This window comes from Oreochromis aureus, linkage group 12 (assembly GCF_013358895.1).
Source record: "Oreochromis aureus strain Israel breed Guangdong linkage group 12, ZZ_aureus, whole genome shotgun sequence".
Taxonomy (NCBI): domain Eukaryota; kingdom Metazoa; phylum Chordata; class Actinopteri; order Cichliformes; family Cichlidae; genus Oreochromis; species Oreochromis aureus.
The window spans coordinates 20,899,379-20,919,304 of NC_052953.1; the positions used below are offsets into that span (position 1 = coordinate 20,899,379).

A 19,926-nucleotide genomic window follows, 5' to 3' on the forward strand; every position below is an offset into this window, starting at 1 on the left:
TTTATACAAAAGCTGCTTAAGGGCCACGGTCATTATCATGTCCTCTTGATACACATACAAAAACAGTGTTTACCTTCAATGTTTCTATTGTAACATCAACAGTTAAGTAATTGGGAGTACATTTTCGGTGTTGTTAATTTTTCTTTTTGTCTGTGACAGCATATTGGTCTGTGTGGAGGTGACCCTATATACCCACAGTTTAATTGGCTTTACAAGAGGCTAAAGAACTACAAGTCTCACAAGAAAAGTGTCTCCCAAAAGAAATCCCTGCTGAACGTTAACAGACTGAAAAGCAGCTGAGCTGATCATAGTTTTAAAAGAATAATAAGAATAACAAGACTTGCAAAAAAAAAAATGTTTTAGCTTTCATTTATGTGAATAAGAACAAATAAACTTGCAGCATATTCGTCCATGATATGATTGTTGGCAAACCTTTAACTTGCAGTTTTAAGGTTAAGTTCTTAGAGTAGCTTTAAGCATTATTCAACAGATTGAAACCCTATTTGTGTGCGTAAACAATGCAATACAAACGATAACAGGAAGGTGGCACTGCAGTTGGCGCTGCTTCCTCTTCTTTGAGGTGTTTTGGTACGTCAGGGCTTCCGTTGGAAGTGGGAGCTTTGCTGGGCGAGCTGCGAGTTGGTTCATTTGTTCGTGATTAACGGTTTTGCACCAAGAAGGTATGTGAATATTTTTATATATATATATATATGTATATATATAAAGTCGAACATAGCCTGTCGTTTATTTAACATCTAACATGTTTAATAAGCCGCAAAACTAACGATTGCTATCCAATGAACTACCGTAGCACAGTGCTAACATTAGCCAGCTTGCTAACAGAAAGGTATTCACGGCTTTTAAGGTCATATTTTCCATTTTTATCCAGCTACTCATGTCGTCGGACGCCCTGAAAAAACGAAAGTCCAAGGTTCTCCGCAATGAAGGAGGAACCCCGGAGATGAAGCGGGGTCGAGCAGATGGGGACCAACAGGTAAAGTTGAGGAGAAAATACACGACTCCTCGATCACCTGTGTCATTATCAAAGTGGCTTTGGGCAGTAATGCACAGACGTTAGTATACATTTTAAAATTAAAGTATTTAGACCCTAATGTACTAAGCATTGTCTGCCCTTTAAAGTTGACACAGTTAAAGTGGTCCTTTTACACAAATACATCTTCTATCTGAATTAGATTTTCAAGTGGAAGGTATAGAGACTAGTGAAACAAACAGCGAGACTCTTGTTTAAAATAAACCTGGGTCATTTTCCCCCAAACCCAAGTTTTCTAACTTCTAACTTTAATGAGGTTGTTTCCACTTTTGTCGCAAAATCCTGATTTGATACTCTTTCAGTACAGAAGGAAGAAAAGCTCATATATTTTTGAAGTGTTTACACTATTTAGTGTAGTGGTACAGGCCAACAGAGAGACAGGGAAGCTGGATTTACATGGAAGCATATTGGGAAAATGTGAAGAAACGAGCGAAAACATAAAATGAGCAGCATCTGGCTGACGTATCAATGATATGTCTGAGTGTCTAAATGAGTCTCACAGGTCTGATTGTACACTTGAAGCCATTTATAATTCTTAACTTGTTAACAACACAAAACTGGACAATCAGAGCAAAGAGCTACTAGAACTTTTTCTGTAATCTTACACATGTATTTCTTACATTCTTACAAGTCCAAAGTGTTGTGCTGACAGATTTCTTCCCTTTTCACAGCAGCTTTTTCTTTATCATGTAGACAAACAGTTAAATGTGTAACTTCTTTACACTGACAGAATGGGGAGTTTCACTGATTCGGCCCACATAAGATCAAAGTGGGCTGCATGTGGCCCACCATGTAAAATGAGTTTGACACCCCTGTGTTTTCCCTAGAAATTTTAAATCAAAGTATAACATACCTGCTTCACACTTTAATCTAACAGTAAAAAAAAGTATCTTAATCTCATAACCCTTCAGGAGCTGCACAGTGTTGTTGCATAATAAAAGTGAAATTGAAAAATATTTTCTACATGGGGTGTTAAAACTTTTTAATCACTTGCTAAAAGCTCCATTTACCAGCATGTACCCGAATTAGTAATTTTCTTCCACTTCCACAGCAGAGCACAACTAACTAGTGCAGGTAGCAGTGTTTGTTTGAGTCACTCGTTTATCTTTGGGCCGCACCTCACCAGCTGCTAGCATCTCCTCCTCACATGTCTTCATAGACTGGTTGTGCTCCATGATGTGTTTTTGTCTCAACCAAATGGAAACAGATATTTTGCAAAGCGTTGTTCTTTGTAGGAGCTTGTTGAAGGCTAACACTGCTCTCACTGTCTGGGCTTGCCTCCTTGTTGTTCATGCTAGGGAACGCAGTCCCCAGAGTTTTTAAACTGCAGTTAAAATGATCCAGAAGGTCAGTTCCAGCTGAAGGGGTATATTCTGCCTGTGTGTTTTATAATGTGGATCATAAATTTTATCCTTAGAAATTTAGAGTTCACTCAGCAGCTTTCTGCAATTTACAATGCTGTCTTTGTTCTGGATCTATACTGAAATACCTTTGCATGATTAACAGTTTTAAAAAGGTGTTTTATATCCATCCTTTATGCAGCAACTTATCTCATCTCACAACATATTATAGACCAAAGGATTAAATGCAAAATATATCACCTTTAAGTCATATTTAACTTAGTCACACTTAGACCTCTCAGAGCAGTTAAATAAATTATATCAAGTTTAACCATGACTAATATCTTGTACCTATCCATCCATCCTCTTCTGATTAGTGTTATCAGCCCCCACCCCCCAGCATGAACCTTGTACTTAATATACACTTATGTAATATATTTACTTACTAATTTATATACTTTTTTGGCCAGGATGTGCGTGTGTATCATGAGGAGGTGGAGCTTGATGGCAGGGACCCTCAGCAGGACTTCCTACAATACAAAGAAACATGTGAGAGTCTGGCTAATCTCATGAGTGAAATCCAAGAGCTTAAGGCCAACGGAGCTAAGGACGGGGTAAGAATGTGTACATCCACACAATGTGTCATTATATCCCGATTTAATGGCAAACGATTCATGTACAGCAGAAACCTTACACATAGAGTTTGTAGTATAAGTATATCTAAAGCACCATAACATTTATTGTGCCTTTTCTCAATAATAATGAAGGGTAACTGGTTGTATGTCTCCTCAGTGTGCAGAGGTTGAGAAGAAACGTATGCAGAGCTGCATCCACTTTATGAATCTGAAAAAGCTCAATCGACTTGCTCATATGCGTCTAAAGAAAGGCAGAGACCAAACACACGAGGTAACTCCCACGCAAGTCTCAAGCACTCTCAAGTAAAACCAAGTAACAGCTTAGGTTACGATCACTCTCTTTCATTCGCTTACTAAAAAAAGTGCTGCCTCAAATCTCCTTTGTGCTGACCTTGAAACCAAAGTTGACCACTGAGCACTTTGGTTTCCTTTTAGCACCTAACTGTAGCAGCCGCCTCTGTCAGCAATCAGGGGTTTTATGCTTTTGGATTTAGTTTGTTAGTCTTAAGACATTTTCAGTTAAACTTCAGTATTGTATTATGCATCTAAAAATATTTATTTAGAGTTTGCAAGTCAAATTTAACAATCTCTCTGTCTCTCCTCAGGCAAAACAGAAAGTCGATGTGCTGCACCTTCAGCTGCAAAATCTGCTGTATGAAGTCATGCATCTTCAGAAGGAGATCAGCAAGTGTCTGGAGTTTAAGTTAGTAAAGAAAAAAGATTTCATTTAAAATTGCTCATTGGTTTTCCTAACTTGAACTTACAGAGAATAATTAGAATAGCGTTTGTTGCTTAGTAGTTCCCTTGTTTTTAGTTTATACTTACATTTTCAGAAATGTATATAAATGTCTCACAGTGGTAATGAGTACTCGTTTCCCCGTTCCAGGTCTAAGCATGAAGAAATTGACTTAGTGAGTGAAGAAGAGTTTTACCAGGAGGCACCGCCGGAAATTTCCAGGCCTCAACTCACAAAAAATGACCCCCACCAACTCACACTGGCACGACTGGACTGGGAGCTTGAACAACGGAAGAGGTATTTTAAAACCAAAAAAACCCCAAAAACACACGGCAGAGTGAAGGATTTGTGCCTGCACAAAGCGTTTGCAGCATGCTGTGTTTATAAACTAATTTGCTAATAGATAATAGGGACACTGAACACTTGTTAACAGTCTATTGTTGGATGCAGGTTGGCAGAGAAATACAAGGAATCACTAGCCTCAAAGGAGACTATTCAGAAGAGCATTGAGGTGAAGAAGGAGCATCTGAGAAGCTTGCAGCCAGGTCTTAATGCCATCATGCAGGTATCATTGCTGTGTTCATTTATAGTTTGTAGTCTAAAGAAAAGCTCGGTGATGCTTTGTACTTGTTGAGGTGAATTTTTAACTGCCGTGCCAACAGTTTACACCACGTATGCCTCCTATGTATGCTCTTTCTTCTTTCACAGGCCTCCCTCCCAGTCCAGGAGTACCTGTCTATGCCTTTTGAACAGACTCAGAAGCAGACGGAGATTGCCCGCCATTTGCCTCCACCTCTCTATGTCCTGTTTGTTCAAGCAAATGCTTATGGCCAGGCGTGTGGTGAGTAAGGATGAGAGGCAATGATGTTTTCCAAGACAAAATATTAGTTTTTCTTTAAAGGATTAAAGTTTGGATCGCTCTGATTTTATTGCAGACAAGAACCTGATTGTCTCAATTAGTGGTGATGTAGATGAGGCCAAAGCTCTGTCCAAACCTCCAGAAGATTCCCAGGGTACAAAGGCACACATTTAATCTATGTTTAACACACAGACGACTCATTTTGGGATTCATCAACAAACCTAAAACTGTGTATTCTGGTTTTATTCAGATGATGAGAGTGATTCTGATGCAGAGGAGGAGCAAGAGAAAACGGTGAATATCAGGCACTGCTTTACTCATGAGCGAACACACACACACACTCAGGACACTTGTTAGTTAGTATACCAATCACTGCTCTGGACACATGAACTGTCTCTGAAGCCATAGCTGTCACGCATTGAGTGGCAGCTATTGATCGATTCCTGCAATCGGAGTGGCAGTGGGGGTGTTCTGGGAAATATTTACCGAGAATGGCTCGGTGACTGTAACCTGATCTTAGGTTTGTATTTGATTGCAAATACAGTGTCTATTTCTTTTGTTTCATCTCCATATTTAAGCTCATCTAGAGCACTGTTTACTTTTCAGGCTTCCATTCGGTATTCTTTTTAAATCTACTTGCAGGGGGCTAACATTTTAGAGATGCTGTGTCACTGAAATTACTTCTTTTATTTATTTATTTTCCCTTTTTTTTTGTCTTTTCATTCAATTGCTTTTTATTGTGCATTTGACAGAAGAGAAGAAGGCCAACTGCAGGTGGCCAGCTGGATGATAAAAGGCGAGAGATGCTGAAGAGGCACCCTCTGTCTCTGGGCATAGACTTGAAGTGTAAAGGTAACTCTTTCTGTGTGCTTCATGTCCTTGTTGGCAAAAGCATTGTCTGTATTCACACAGCATCCTTCAACCCAAATATTTGCAACCCCTTTGTGTTCCAACCCTTGTAAAGTGACCATATATATGTGGTGCTGTGCAACTGTACACCTATCAGATGGCATGTGAAACAAAGCAACTGTGGCTGTGACATGACACCACTTGACCCTTGTGTTCCCTCTGCTGGCGATATATGGAATACAGTGACCGATTATAGGGAGATCTGCATTGCAGGCGTAACTCTACCTAAGGGGGGGCAGAGGGAGGAAGTGAGGGGGAGGTGGAGGGATGGAGGTGAGAAAGATGCTTGCAGCCTCGTAGTTCTGCAGCACCTACAACATCTTGTAAGCAGTTTTTCTCATCACCGCTCTTTGTCTGACTTCTGCTTTTATTTCTGGAGCCCCTCCTTTCCTCAGTTATCCTCACTGCTGCCAGCTGCAGCATTCGGTTTAGTGCAGCAAAAGCAAAAAGTGAGCGGTGTAGGTGTGAGTGAGTGACAGTGTGTCACTGAGTTCACCGTGACTGCAGAGAGTGGAGTGAGAATGATGACCATCGGTGTAGTGGGTATCCCATAGGTGCCATTAGCTGCTGCCATGACCAAGGCCTGTTATTGCTCTGTAATGCGCTGCAGTGTAATATAAACCCAGAGGGGCTATCAGTGGCAGGATTAATGAAAAGATTGAGTAGAGAGAATATAAGATTAAGATAGCAGTGCATTAGTGTAACACCATGTGTTGTCTTCCTTGTGTCTACAGATGGCAGTGTACTCCATCTTTACTTCTACTACCTGATGAATCTGAACATTATGACTGTCAAGACCAAAGTGTCCACCTCCACCGATCTCAGCACGGCCATCAGCGCAGGGTATGTGTGTAAACATAAGGATTTGGCTCTCTCTCTGACCATGACAGCCTTATAAAAAGCCTAACAATGACTTTTTTTTTTTCTCCAGGGAGCTCCTGAAGTCAGAGACTCTCCTCAGCTGTCTCTACACCAGCGACCAGGGACGAGAAACGCCCAATCCAGCTAATCGCTACCAGTTTGATAAAGTCGGGTAAGGAAGTAATGTTCATGGTTGATGTGGTGTGTACTGGATCACAGCTGGCTGAATTAACCTATAAGTTATTTTTAGGATCATTTCCTTTGGCGATTATGTGGAGGAGCTGGGCCATCCCTACATGTGGGTTCAGAATCTCGGAGGACTTCATTTTCCTAGTGACGCTTCAGAGGTGCGTGTGTGCTAACCTCAAGTATCATCCAAGTATACATCATGTGTTACAACTGTATAATGTTAACTTTTGCTAATTTTCTTCTAGGGTGTGCGTGTGGGTAGTTCACTGAGTGCGAGCCACATGGAGAACACCATGAAGCTGCTGAGGGGACGAGTCCAGTCCCGCTTGGCTTTGCACAGACAGTTTGCCTCTTTAGGTATGTTATTTGTTTGCAACCTTGCACACTGAATCATCCCAATGAAGAGATTGTTAAGTTTGTTTGTGCTCCCGTCATCAGAGCACAGCATCATCCCCATCTCCAGCGAGTGTCAGCACCTTTTTCCTGCCAAGATCATTTCCCGTTTGGCACGTTGGACCACAATCACTTACCAGGAGTACTTGGTAAGAGAAAACAAATTGTCAAATGATTGTACTGAAATGTAAAGAAAGCATTAGTTAGAAGTGTGACTGATTTTGATATTTTCTTTTTTTTTTGCAGGAACTTCCATATACACGTCATGTGACTGAAGCTGGGCTGGCAAAGGAGACTGATCTGTACTTTATGGGAGTGGTTGAAAGAGGCACAGGTAAATCCTGTTGCTGATAGCATAACTGAATATTACTGATGGGGGTTTTTTTTTTTGCTTTGAATGTGATTTTATACGCAAACTCGCCTGTGTCCCTTACAGCTCGTCTTAATGCTGCAGTGGTGCTGAGTCCCAGATACCCAGAGATATCTCCTCTTTTCTCCCTCTCTCTGAGTTGGAAGGGAGAGCGCAGCGGACGCACCGACGACAACCTTCGAGTATGAACATTTCCAAACCTCTCTGTTTATAAATACAAGTCATTTCTCACTTTTTAACTCCCCTTTTTCACTTTTAAGGCCATGGAGAGCGAAGTTAACGTGTTCAAAAGTGAACTACAAGGACCACGTCCTGGACACCAGCTCCTGACCAATCAGTTTGCACGGCTGTGCGTCTGCCTGGATGTTTATTTGGAGACAGAAGGACAAGACGACAGCGTGGAAGGACCGCGAGAGTTCCCCCGTGAGAAGATGTGCCTGCGCACTGTCAGGTACAGTTAGAGAAAGAAGATGGAAACTTTTAGATAGATTTGGTGGAAGATTTATCTCTGACCACCGTTTTGTCTCTTTCAATTCAGGGGTCCAAATCGTCTGAAGCCGTTCAAGTATAACCATCCTCAGGGTTTCTTCAGTCATCGCTAAAACTTGTGTGCACATAATTGTGTGTGTGCGTATGTATATAATTCTCCTTCTGTAGTTTATCACTCTTAAGTCCCTCAAGATTACCTTTGTGACTCTTTGACACACAAAGTATCCTTTTTAAACACTTCATACCAGTTTGAAAATAAAAGAACATCCTATTTTCTGGAATGAGGTTGTCTTTTTTTTGTCTTCCTTCGGTGCATTCAGGCTTTGTCGTGCACACAAAATGTTTCTGTTTTATCCCTTTACCTTCCTCTCCACCCTCACCTCTCTCAGTGCTGCTCTATTTATAGGTGTCGTCTGAGCCTGCTGATTATTATGCCATTGTGGTTCAGTGCTGGATATAGCTGAGTCATTTCCACAGAAGATCTCTGGCATTGAATACAATATTTGGTCTATTGTCTGCTGTTAGCCTTTGACTTCTCATTTATCATCATAGTTTCATTAAAGAGCAACAGGTTTTCATGTAGGATACTGATCCTCAATTTCTGACTTGATACTAAAATCAAGGAAAACAGTCATTTAATGATTAGCTAGCTTTAGCTTTATAGAAGAATCCCTCTCCTTTGCTCTCGTGTGTTGCAGCAAAGATCCAGTAGCTGGTAATCGAATCTAGGAATTCAATGCTGCACAGATGCATGGAAATAGATGCCTGTAATTATGGAAGGAAGCAGTACTTATTGGAAAATGGGCAGTAAATGCTAAAGGTTGAGATGAGATGGTAAATGGTACAAAATGATTCAATAGATTGAGAATACTGTAAAGCTTATCAGTGGCACAAACATGAAGCCCAACAGATGAGTGTCTGTTGGCTGTGCAAAGACATGTCACCTCACTGGGTTTGAACACACCACCCAGCCGCTGTGGAGTGTGCATGTTCCCCCCCATACTCCAGCTTCATCCCACAGGCCAAAGTTAACTGGTGCTTCTAAATGGGCCGTAGGTGTTCACCCTGTGAGAGACTGGCAATCTATCCAGGATGTACTTCTCTCGCCCTGTGACAGCTGGGATAGGCTCTGCGACCCCAAAGAGGACGAGCAGTTAAAATGGATGGACCGTATATTTGTTCAGTTTGCACCGAGAGCAGCCACATTTAGCACTGATGTGTAAATATTTTGGAGAAAAAAAACAACTTTACAGAGTACACAATCATCAATAAAACCGTCAATATCTGTTTAACAACAGATGGTGCACACAGCAAAGTGGCAGCAGTCAAAGTAATCTCTGTCTTCCGACTCTGTTTTTTTAATGACACGGTCGCTGATCTCATTAATACACAGCCATCTATTAGATGCAGTGAAATTGGATTACAGGGGGGTGCAGTCGTGCCAGGAGAGAGGGCCTCACAATGTCAGCCAAAGTGTGTCCAATGTCAGTGTTTCACCAAGAAAGAGAAGCTTTCGGTGATGGCACGAATTTAACAGTTACCTGCTTTTCGGTAGGCGCCTAATGAATGTCTTTTTCACCAGCACTCATTAGGAAATCCTGTTAAAAGTAACCACACATTTTTTCTGTGAAACAAAAGAAATCTCTGAATATTTCAAAATATTACCAACCCACAAGTGACAGAGGAGGATTTGCATTTCTTATCAATTTATAAGTTTCAAAGCAGAAGCCTGCTCTGTTTAATGTTAAGCCTGCACCTGTTAGACAACTTAATAATTCTGGTGATTTTTAATTAATAATCTTACGATAAATGTGGGTCCTCTGCTCTTGTTTGTAATGAGACAGGCCTGGGAAATGAGAGAGAGTCTGCTCTGTGCGAGCCGGCGACACTGCTCTTGATTTATACATGAACGCGGTCTGTGGGACGTGAGGAAGGGTGCGGCGGCTGTGGAGAGTGGGTACAGCTCCCCCTCTCCACAGCCGCAATGCAGTGCAATAACTCGCAGCGTTTACCTTTTGGCACCTCGTAGGATTTTTCTTGACACTTTATTAATCTTCACTTTAATGAGCTGCAGATTTCTGCATACATGAAGAAAAGCCCGCCAAGCCTTGTGTGCTTCATTTTTCATTCTTTATTTTTGTGTTTCATATTGCATATTCTCAGCAGTTTATACAGAGCACAGTCATCATTGTCCTAACACTGCAGACTAGAAGAGTGAGACACTCCGGTTCACCTGTAAGGAGAAGCTGCATTAAGGTGCACAACAAGCAAAATTCAAGTCTTTCTTATTGATTCATTTGTAAATATAACATTTGTGTTTCCCTAAATATACGTTTTCATATTCAATATCTGTGACAATCTTTAGCTAGACATTGGTTTGACATCTCTACCCTTGAAGGCTCGCATAGGTGCAGCAGGGTCCTGCTGCCCCCATCAGCGGGAATTCTGTTTAAATGCACTTGATATTGATTAAGGGCAGTCGTCACATTCAGATAAAGAGTTTAAGAGCATTCTGCATTCACTACAGTCATACATCAGAAGCATCAGGGGCATGTAATGGCCATACGTAGGGAGCAGGGGGGGTATTTGCTACAGAAATCACTATTGCTTACATACTGTTACCTGCTTGGCTTTGGGCATTTTATTGCCCATCTGAACTGCTGGGTACATCCAGCTTCTCTTTCTCTTCAGTCACTTTTTGCCCTTTCCTCACCTCCCTTCCTCACAGATCTTTAGCATCTCCTCCTCTAGCCCTGAAATGCAGCATTTTTGTCTTACTTCTTGGGTTTCTCCTCCTTGCTTTCCTTTGACTCAGTGCCAGAAGATTTCTCAGCCTTCTCCGTCTTTGCTCCTTCCTTCACCTCTTTACTCTCTTCTTTACTAGCCTCCTTTTTCGCCTCTGGCTTCTTCTCCTCTTTCTTGCTATCTGTTTTCTCAGGCTCTGCTTTAGGTGCAGGCTTCTCCTCTGGCTTCTTCTCGTCCAGCTTCTTCTCCTCTGTTTTTTTCTCCTCTGGTTTCTCTGGTTTCTTCTCCTCCTTCTTGCTCTCTGTTTTCTCAGGCTCTGCTTTAGCAGCTGGCTTTGCCTCAGGCTCGGCCTTCTCTGATTTAGGAGCAGAGGGCTTCTCCTCCTCCTTGGCAGGGGGAGTACTCTCTTTAGCCTCAGACTTGGGGGCTGGCTTGTCCTCAGCAGGCTTGCTGGGAGTTACAGGTTTTGAAGCCTCTTCCTTTTTTGGTGTTTCCTCTTCTTTGCTTTCTTTCTTTGTTTCAGGTTTGTCCACCTTTTCTGGCTCTTTCTCTTTGGGCTCCTGCTTCTTCTCCTCCTTCACAGGCTGCTCTTTCTCCTTCTTTTCCTCTTTGACAGGCTGAGGCTTCTCCTCTTTTTTCTCCTCTTTTTCCTCCTCTTTAGGGGTGTCTTTGGCAGAAACTGGCTTGGTCTTCTCCTTCTCTGGAGACTTTGGTTCAGGGCTCTTGGGAGGAGGAGATTTGGACTCCGGAGACTTGCTGGGTGGGGATTTTGACACGGGTGACTTTGACTCATCTCCTGCAGGAGACTTGGCTGCAGGGGACTTGGCAGGTGATTTGGGCATTGGTGATTTGGCTGCTGGTGATTTGGCTTCTGGTGATTTTTGTGGTGATTTAGATTCTGGTGATTTGACAGTAGGAGATTTAGGTTGAGGAGATTTTGACGGAGGGGAAGCAGCTTTTTCTGGAGATTTGGACTTCTCTTCTTCTTCACCTGCCTCTTCTTCCTCTCCTTTCTCCTCTTCCTTTCCCTCTTCTTCCTTTTCCTCCTCTTTTTCTTCCTCTCCCTCTCCTTCCTGCTTCTCATCTCCTTCTTCCTCACCTTCTCCCTCTTCTTCTTTGGTTTCTTCTCCCTCTCCTTCCTCTGCTTCTTCTTCTTCTTTCTTTTCCTCCTCATCTTCATCTGCTTCCTCTGTCACCTCTGTCACCTGTGTTTCATCTGTCTGTTCCTCTACAATGACTGTATCAGAGATCTCTTCTCCTTTTACTTTCAAGTGGGCAGAGATTCTGCTTTCCAGGTAGGAGTATGGGCCTCCACCGGACACAAAGCGATTCTCCTCTCCCTCCAGTAGCTTCCTGTTTGGAAGACAAAAACATAGAGAATGAAAATGTTAATCACTTTTGGCATAAAGAAACCATTTTAAAGTTACATTTTTTAGATCCCAACTAACCTGTAAGCAGCAATTTCGATATCCAGAGCCATCTTCACATTCAGAAGCTCCTGGTAATCTTTTAGCTGGCTAGCCATCTCCCATTTCGTAGTTTTTAACTCGTTGTCGAGCTGATTGATGGTTTCCTGCAAAACAAACGCACACATCCTCTCTGGTCACATATCATTCATCAAGTGTCTGAAAAGAGATTTGCAGTAATGGTGCATTTCTGCTTTTTCTGCATGTCTGTGCTGATATCTTGCCTGTAGTGAGTTGAGGTCATCTTGGTGTCTGTCTTCACTCTCTATACGCTGCCTCTCCAGTGACTCCTTGGTTCCTCGAAGAGTCTCCAGCTCAATGGTGCGGCTCTGGAGCTGGCGACGGTATTCGACGATCTCTTCCTGGCTTCCACGGATTGCATCCTGGTTAGACCGAGCAGCCTCAGACAGACGCTCCATGCGCACTGTGGAAAACAAAGATTTTAAAAAGTACATAAAATATTTAGAAATTAATTTTAATAAAGATACTTTGCCTGAAACATGACACATATGCATACTTTTAAAAGAAAGGGGAACATTGAACCTTTTGAGTCTAACGATGTAGACCTTTTTTTTAACTGTAAATATTTAACCAGTCCTGCTTTAGAGAAGAGAGAGTCACTACAAAGAGCCTCTGTAACCTTGACACTGTCCAGCTGCCAGTCAGTAGTCTGACTCAGCTCCCTCCCGCATCCAAGCATGAATAAACCACTGCTGCAGTCAGCTGGACTCAGAGAAGGTCATTCTGTTTGCACCTTTTACTAGCTTTACCAGGTCAACATGTACACCTATTTAGAGGGATTGGGTATAGACCAATATGTCCATTGACATACCCAAAACTACCATGCGCAGGAAACCCTCCTGGGCCTTCAAAGTTGTGTTTATGTAGCACCATAAAAGTCAGCAGCGCGGTGTCTAAGTGCTGCTCACAGTGGCTGTAAGATCATGTCTCACTTATTGCTTTGCTTCAGTAATTCTATGCATCAGATCTATGTCCAGGTGCTTTTATTAATCACATCAGCCAGGAGAAGCTGGCTGTAAAAAGCACGACCAACTGGTGAAACATTATCAGCCCGCCACGACCTTGAAAGGTACTTTTCTACTCGTGGAAGTCCAGGGTCAGATCCATCAGCACAGCAAAAAGAGAAACACGCAGTGCACACCCACTGTTAGCCAGCAAGAGTGCAAATTAATCGTAGTCTCTTCTCTGTGTGCCACCTCACCTCTGCAGGGCTAGCCTTTAATAATAATAAAAAAAAAAAAATTAATTAAAAAAGGTCACTATGCCGCAACTGCGCAGTCATAGAAAAGGGCACCAACTAAGATAAAGAGCAAATTATTGATATTATTTAGATGATGATGATTTTTTATTTATTTTTTTGCGCATTTACAAACTGGTTATCGTCCTTTTTTCGCGTAATTCGTCACCTGTAATTTAACCTCTAAAGTTTTCGATCTAATAGATTAATAAATGTTATCAACCAACATTCCAACATAACAGTTGGAGACGCCTCAAATAAACCCCGACGTGGATCCATGTGGCACACTTCAGCACCACGGATAGAGGACATGACTTTACGCACTGAGACTTTTGAGCGTTTCAATAAACTTTCCTCCTCCTTTTTGATCGGACTCACCTTTGAACCACTCCTCGGCGTGCACCGAGCTCTTGGATGCGTGACTGTCCAGCTGCGAGCGGATCTCTCGCAGTGCGGTGGTGACGTCCGCCTTCAGGGTGTCCCGCAAGTCGAAGCTCACCTGCGCGCTCTGAATCTGCGCCAAGAGCTCCGCCACTTCTTCCTCGTGGTTTTTCTTAAGAAAAGCGGCCTCCTCTTCCAGCGCACGGAGCTTCTTGTCTAGCTCCAGGCGTACCAGCCGGCACTCCTCGACGTACTTTTTCATAGCGCGAGCGGCAGCCTCCAACTCTTCCCGGTTCCGCGCTTCATCCTCCAGCCTGACCCGCAGGTGCTGGATGTCTTCTTCCAAGTGCTCGTGCTCCACAGCCGCGCGGGCCTTCTCCCCGGTCAGCTGCTGCAGGAGACCCCTGAGGTCACCCAGTTCCCGCTCGTAGTGCTCCCCGACCGAGGCGCGCCCGGCTTGGCTCTGCCGCAGCGCCGCCGCTTCTGCCTCCAGGTTGCGGTTGTGCATCTCCAGGTTGCGCACCTTGTCGATGTAGCCGGCGAACCGGTCGTTCAGAGCTTGCAGGATCTCTTTCTCGCTCTTCCGAGTCATGTCGCCGTTGAAGGTCTCCAAGCTGTCGACTGAGGATGGCTGGCTGTAGGTGAGACGGCGGCGCTGGGAGTGAAAGCCGCTGGAGGACACGGAGGCGGGCCGAGCCTTGCGGTACGAGCTCGGGCCCATGAAGTGATGCTCTACCGTGAAACTCATGTTGGCTGGGCCGGTGAGAACTGACTGCAGTAGGAGGGAGAGCGCTCAGCTTTTATAGGAGGGAGGGAAAAGACAGTAGTCAGCACCAAGACACGCTCGTTTTTAAAGAGATACCTTTTCCTCAGAAAACTACTGCCTGCGCAGGAATGGCAAGACGATACTCGCTCCCGTCAGTGAAGGATCCTGATGTTAAGTTGTATTTTGAAGGCATTCGAGGTGTTCATGAGGGGATACTTTACTGACAGAACAATCCTAAATATTGGGACTATAGCATGCGATATGTTTTTCAAGCATCCAAAACTGCACCTGGAAATATCTGGGCGATCTTTCAAAACAAGATTGTAATATAAATAATTTTAGCCCTATTCACAAATGCCTGCTTCTGGGGTTTTTTGTTTGTTTTTTTACACAGTTTTTAAAAATATATATTTAAAAATGGGAATACTGTGAGCATACATGTGGCTAAAGTCCTGGTAGACTTTCTTTCTAATTTGTTTCTTTAATAGGGACAACGGAACTTCATAATAAATGCCAGTTTAAAATGTAACAAACTGTAAATTATTTTAGTAAATTTGCTCATTTCCATCTGATTGTGTGGGTGTCCACTGTGTTCTGCTGATGCTCTCGGTAGCTTCACTGCTGCAGTGTGAGTTTGCAGATCCACAGCCATACCCCCCTGGGACTCAGCTCAGCTGCTGGGCCATTGACAGACTCCTTCTTTTAGTACAGTCACACACACAAAGAGTATTTCCTTCTTTCCCCTTTTCAGAAAGCAGCTTCCTGTCACTTAGTTTTTGCTTCTTTTTGAGAGAGTAATTTTTTATTTTTAAGATGTGCAGAATCTGATTGCAGGTTGATCATGTGATGCACACAAATGACACAGAAACCAAAAACAGCAGCATGAGTTACACTGATACAGCATTCACAGAAACACCAAACAGCTGTCTCTGCTGATCTAAAGAGATGTCTGCTCTAAGAAGAGGAGCAGCTCTGAAGAGCACATACAGCACCTATTGATCACTCAGGGTGAGTGAGTTTACTCTGCATACCTTAAAGGGGAACTGTAGGCCTCACCTTTAATATGAACAAATATTTGGAAGAATTCACCATTTAGCAGACAGCAGTGATTTCTAATTTTCAGCCATTCTTTGTTATTGTAACATTAATGTCATCAGCTCAGTGACACCCATGGATGTGTGACACTTAAGTCCTCTATAGCAGATGTGTTACATTTGTAATGAAACACGCAAAGTCTCTGTGTGCTTTGCATCACGTCTCACACGTTCGGGGTGGGGTGGTGGGTGTTCTGCAGCATAGGAATTACATGCGTCACAGCCCCTCCATCCACTGGCTGCATGTTTTATAGATGAGGATAATGCAACAGAGATGACAGGATTCTGCTGTGAAAGGCACTTTCTGTAGCACATGTCAAAATGTAAGTGCACATGAAATATAAGCAGCAGGCCACATCTGAGGTTTATCAGCAGTTATTGCAGTAACTCAAAACAGTCTGGCCTGAAAGCACGAGTATCTGTTACCTGAAACCAAAAATCTCCTAACAGCCAAACTAAGATATACTGCTTGGAATATGACCTCCAAATAACAGGTCACCTGCAGTCTGTCTGCTGCTTTTGCTTCTCAGAATTAACATAATCCTCTCTCCGGTGCTGTCATAGGTGAATTAATCACAGTCACATTTTTTTAATAAAGCTGAAAGCTTGATGACTGCAACTGCAAAGGCTTTTGATAGAAGAGCACAAAGGATGTTGCCATGTAGCGGCCTTGTCCTTGAAGCGATGGATGGGCAGACAGCAGCAGAGTGAGACAGATGTAGAGATGGAAAATAGCAGGATCGATGCAGAGGAAAATGTCAGAAAAAAGTGAAACCTGTCCCAGAGGAATGATATCTTGCATCTGCAGGTGCACTGAGTTTAGGCTGTGGAGTTTCCCTTGTTTCAGAGGGGTATATTTAGACATTTCAGTGATTTGAGACTATCAGAGAAAAGGAGGGCTGCGAGGCTATGTTGCAAGGCAGACAACAAAGAACACAGTCATCAGGGAACAAGTGGATGCACTGAAGGAGGGATGACAGGGTGTGACTGGAACTGGGGGACAAAACAGGGAGTCACCTTGGGAATGACATCTAGAAAAATGGTTGTCCTGGAAGTCTGAAGGATGATTCAGCTGTAATGCAATTAAGGTTTTAGATAGTGTTTCCTTAGATTAGACTTCTGTATGTTTGAGTATGTGTGTATGCATGTTTATACATGTAACTGAGACAGCATGCCACTGTGGCTGATGCTTTTTTTTTCAGAACTGCACAGCAGTCATGCAGATAATAAAAAAGCTTTGCAACTGTGGAAATTTACTGACCATAGAGAAGCAGCTCACAGCTTGATCATGGCTCTGCCAGAGCCAGAGATTGAACTTTCTAGAAAAGCATCTAAACTTGACTCCGTCACAGCACCACCTGCTGGCCAGTCAGCAGAATGCCGCTGTCATCCCTACATTTGTCCACAGGGGGCAGCAGAGCCCCGCTGCCACTCAGCCTGTAACGTTTTATTTCCTGTGTTGCTCGCTTCTCTTTGACAAACGAGGGAAAGTTCAAACGAAACTCCTCCAGCTTTTTCACCAAACACCGATGTGATGTGTGGTTAAAATGTATCAGCCGCCCTCTTTACTCGAGAAGTGGATTCAGGAGAACAACGAGTTGGTAAATAAGTGTAAGGTGGGTAAGGCCGGCTAGCAGGTCCACAATTAATGTCAGCTTTGTGATTAATAAGCAATACTAACATCAAATAAAACTGTAGCAGCGAATAGATTAGATGACTAAAAACCTCATAGTTTAATTCAGGTGCTAAAATGTAAAACAGAGCCATTTCTTTCTCCTGACAGACTGAAGTCATTCCGTGTTATCTGTTATTTAATGATTGTATATTAGCCTCCCTACCGTAACGTTACCAGAAATAGAAGAGGTTTGCGTATGTATTAAGGTGTTATACAATTATGTAAAATACTCTACCCGGAGAAAAAGTCATAAAGCCTTCTTTATGATATTGTTTTGGATTATTATTACAACTTTAAGCTACACAAAGCCACTTATACCAAACATAAGAAAGGAGTAAGGGGTATCCCTCATGATGATAGTTTGTAATGTGAAGTATGTTCAAAAATACTCTCATGAAGGTATCTGACATAAATTTATCCAACACTGTGGTACATCCTGATCATGGTGTCATTTTGCTTTCACTTGATTGTTTCAGCAGCAGGAGGCAGGTGGAGGTGTCGTGAGCCGAGACCACAGCCAGTCCAGCCTGAGGTGGTGTTCCTCTGAATTTCACAAACTTTTGAGGAAAATCCAAGGTACTATGTGATGTATTTGTCACATTTTATGTTTTAAACCGTCACAAATATTAATATTAGACGCAGATAATCTGAGTAAATACAAAAAGCATTTTTTAAAATTAAATGATTAGTTCATTTATTAAGAGCTATCCATTTAAAAAAACTATCCAAACCTACCCACCTCGGAAAGCTGAGGTCAGTTTCACTAGCCACACCCAGGTCTGATTACTGCCAGACCGGCTGAGTCAAGAAATCTCTTAAATAAAAACGGTCTGACAAAGTGAAAAGATCTCAAAAAGCAACGCATCATGCCACGACCCAAAGAACCACCTGAGAAACAAATTCACTGACATCCATCAATCTGGAAAGGGTTACAAAGCAATTTCCTAAGGCTTTGGGATTCCAGTGAACCACAGTGAGCGATCATACACAAATGGAGAAAAAACTTGGAACAGTGGTGAAACTTCCCAGGAGTGAACGGGAGGCCAAAATTACTCCAAGAGTGCAGCGACGTCTCATCCAGGAGGTCACAAAAGACCCCAGAACAACATTAAAGAACTGCAGGCTTCATATATCTCAGTTAAGGTCAGAGTTCATGATTCAATACTTGGAAAGAGACTGGGCAACAATGGCATCCATAGGAGAGTTCAAGGAGAAAACCACTGCTCAAACAGAAAGACTCGTCGATCCCCAAGAGAGGAGAATATTCTGTAGGCTGATGAAATGAAAGGTTGAACTTTTTGGAAGGTTTAATAAAAAAAAATAAAAAATTCAGATTTACTCAGTTTATTTTTGTCTAATATTGAAATTAGTTTTATGATCTGAAACATGTAAGTGTATTTAAATATATATGTTTAAAAATATATATTTAAAAAGGGAAATCAGGAAGGGGGCAAATACTTTTTCACGACACCGTATAATTTTTAATGCAGCTTCTTTCTCCACATCTCTCCTCTGCAGGTATCCCTCCTCATGTAGATCACACACAGCTGGAGTTGGCAGTGGTGTGCAATACGTGTGTATGCTTTACTGCTCAGTCTCAATTTTCAGAAGCTGAGCTGCTCCTCAAAGAAGCCACAGAGCGAGGTAGGCCCCTATGTAAAATAATGGCCATATGTGATATGATTCAGGAACTAATGCCACAAATCCAAATTTTTGTAAGTTCAGATATTCTCAAGTGTGAATTTTACAGCCTGCCATTGTTCTTCACAGTGTTACAGATGACAGGAAATAACGCTGATACGTCTGATCCACTTGTGTTGTGGAGAGCAGTGCTTAAATCAGCGGGAAACACAGCTTTGCATCCTCATGTTTTGTACCTTCTCTGTCTGCAGTGGGCACTATGGCTGGCCAAATGCCAGCTAGAAAATATAGGGGAATTACAGGTAAGATTATTTTTAGGTTATGTCCACACCTTTCTACTTTCTTTTTAGTTTTCAACAAACTGTAGATCTGTGCATTGAAAACCATTCCTTTAGCCCGGTGAGATGCCTGTTTAACCGCTTTATACGGGAAAAATCACCGTGCTGATTTTGAGTGACATTTCATGGCTGTTCTTTGTTACCTTCTAGAAATTAAATCACCTCACACAGAGTTGTTACAAACTATTTTCCCACAGTTATTTGTTGGATTCAAGCTATCCCAGTGTCTTCTGTCACTGCATGTAATACAAACTACATTGATGATACTGCACAGTGAATAAGCATTTAAAGACCTGTGTGCAGTTCCCATCTGTCGAGTGGAGATGGAAGTTTGATCTTGGATTTGTTTTTGTTCTTGTTTAAAATGATTCATTTATTGTATCTTTTTCATGTCATGCAGGAGGAGATGACTTCTCTTTGTGAGACAGTATGTGATGGAGTTGGGGATGGCAGTCCAAGCGAGGCAAAAAGAAGGTTGGCAAAGAGTCCTCTGTTGGTAATGGACCCGAAAAGGCTTACCGAATTATTACAGATCTGCACTTCCATTGCTCAAGGTTGGCTACATTCATGCTTTCTAGCAATGTATTTTTGAGGCTCAGTTATAGTTGTTTCTGCTCGTGCTATAATATTTAATAAGGCATAAGTCATAGTGTAGATTTCTGCTCTCTGCTTTGCAAATTAACATTTCACCTTGGTGATCCCTTGTCAGCAAACTATTATTACATGCTTC

The 19,926-nt window shown here is 42.4% G+C and overlaps 3 protein-coding genes across 4 annotated transcripts in view; 2 read left to right on the forward strand and 1 right to left on the reverse strand.

The window, feature by feature from the left end:
- The first annotated feature begins 558 nt into the window (after positions 1-558).
- thoc5 (THO complex 5) lies at positions 559-8,113 on the forward strand. The gene is made up of 20 exons (XM_031755471.2): positions 559-680; positions 890-994; positions 2,862-3,005; positions 3,184-3,297; positions 3,632-3,729; positions 3,913-4,059; positions 4,213-4,327; positions 4,471-4,603; positions 4,698-4,775; positions 4,872-4,915; positions 5,374-5,473; positions 6,265-6,373; positions 6,462-6,563; positions 6,642-6,738; positions 6,826-6,937; positions 7,019-7,122; positions 7,220-7,307; positions 7,410-7,525; positions 7,604-7,794; positions 7,882-8,113. Exons 2-20 carry the CDS (start codon positions 896-898, stop codon positions 7,943-7,945), a joined length of 2,055 nt encoding a protein of 684 aa, XP_031611331.1. The 5' UTR covers positions 559-680; positions 890-895; the 3' UTR covers positions 7,946-8,113.
- Positions 8,114-9,960: 1,847 nt separating this feature from the next.
- LOC116332416 (neurofilament heavy polypeptide) lies at positions 9,961-14,647 on the reverse strand. The gene is made up of 4 exons (XM_031755374.2): positions 13,680-14,647; positions 12,268-12,467; positions 12,026-12,150; positions 9,961-11,930 (listed from the first exon to the last, which is right to left on the reverse strand). Exons 1-4 carry the CDS (start codon positions 14,428-14,430, stop codon positions 10,607-10,609), a joined length of 2,400 nt encoding a protein of 799 aa, XP_031611234.2. The 5' UTR covers positions 14,431-14,647; the 3' UTR covers positions 9,961-10,606.
- Positions 14,648-16,972: 2,325 nt separating this feature from the next.
- The window catches only part of fancg (FA complementation group G), a 13,401-nt gene continuing 10,447 nt past the window's right edge, over positions 16,973-19,926 (forward strand). The window contains exons 1-5 of one of the 2 annotated variants that reach the window (XM_031755273.2): positions 16,973-17,158; positions 17,694-17,793; positions 18,736-18,861; positions 18,988-19,160; positions 19,597-19,750. In XM_031755273.2, coding sequence (XP_031611133.2) covers positions 17,090-17,158; positions 17,694-17,793; positions 18,736-18,861; positions 18,988-19,160; positions 19,597-19,750 — 622 coding nt within the window. In that variant the 5' untranslated portion in view covers positions 16,973-17,089. The remainder of the gene's footprint in view (positions 17,159-17,693; positions 17,794-18,735; positions 18,862-18,987; positions 19,161-19,596; positions 19,751-19,926) is intronic. The other variant, XM_031755274.2, reaches the window with a different exon arrangement.

What these genes read in the sequence shown, in the direction of transcription:
- thoc5 (XM_031755471.2), top strand. Translation starts at nt 896, where the DNA reads ATGTCGTCGGACGCCCTGAAAAAACGAAAGTCCAAGGTTCTCCGCAAT. An exon ending in GCAGAGACCAAACACACGAG is followed by an intron (nt 3,298 to 3,631) that starts GTAACTCCCACG and finishes GTCTCTCCTCAG; the next exon opens with GCAAAACAGAAAGTCGATGT. An exon ending in CATAGACTTGAAGTGTAAAG is followed by an intron (nt 5,474 to 6,264) that starts GTAACTCTTTCT and finishes TTGTGTCTACAG; the next exon opens with ATGGCAGTGTACTCCATCTT.
- LOC116332416 (XM_031755374.2), bottom strand. Translation starts at nt 14,430, where the DNA reads ATGAGTTTCACGGTAGAGCATCACTTCATGGGCCCGAGCTCGTACCGC. An exon ending in CGCCGAGGAGTGGTTCAAAG is followed by an intron (nt 12,468 to 13,679) that starts GTGAGTCCGATC and finishes TGTTTTCCACAG; the next exon opens with TGCGCATGGAGCGTCTGTCT. An exon ending in ATCGAAATTGCTGCTTACAG is followed by an intron (nt 11,931 to 12,025) that starts GTTAGTTGGGAT and finishes TCTTCCAAACAG; the next exon opens with GAAGCTACTGGAGGGAGAGG.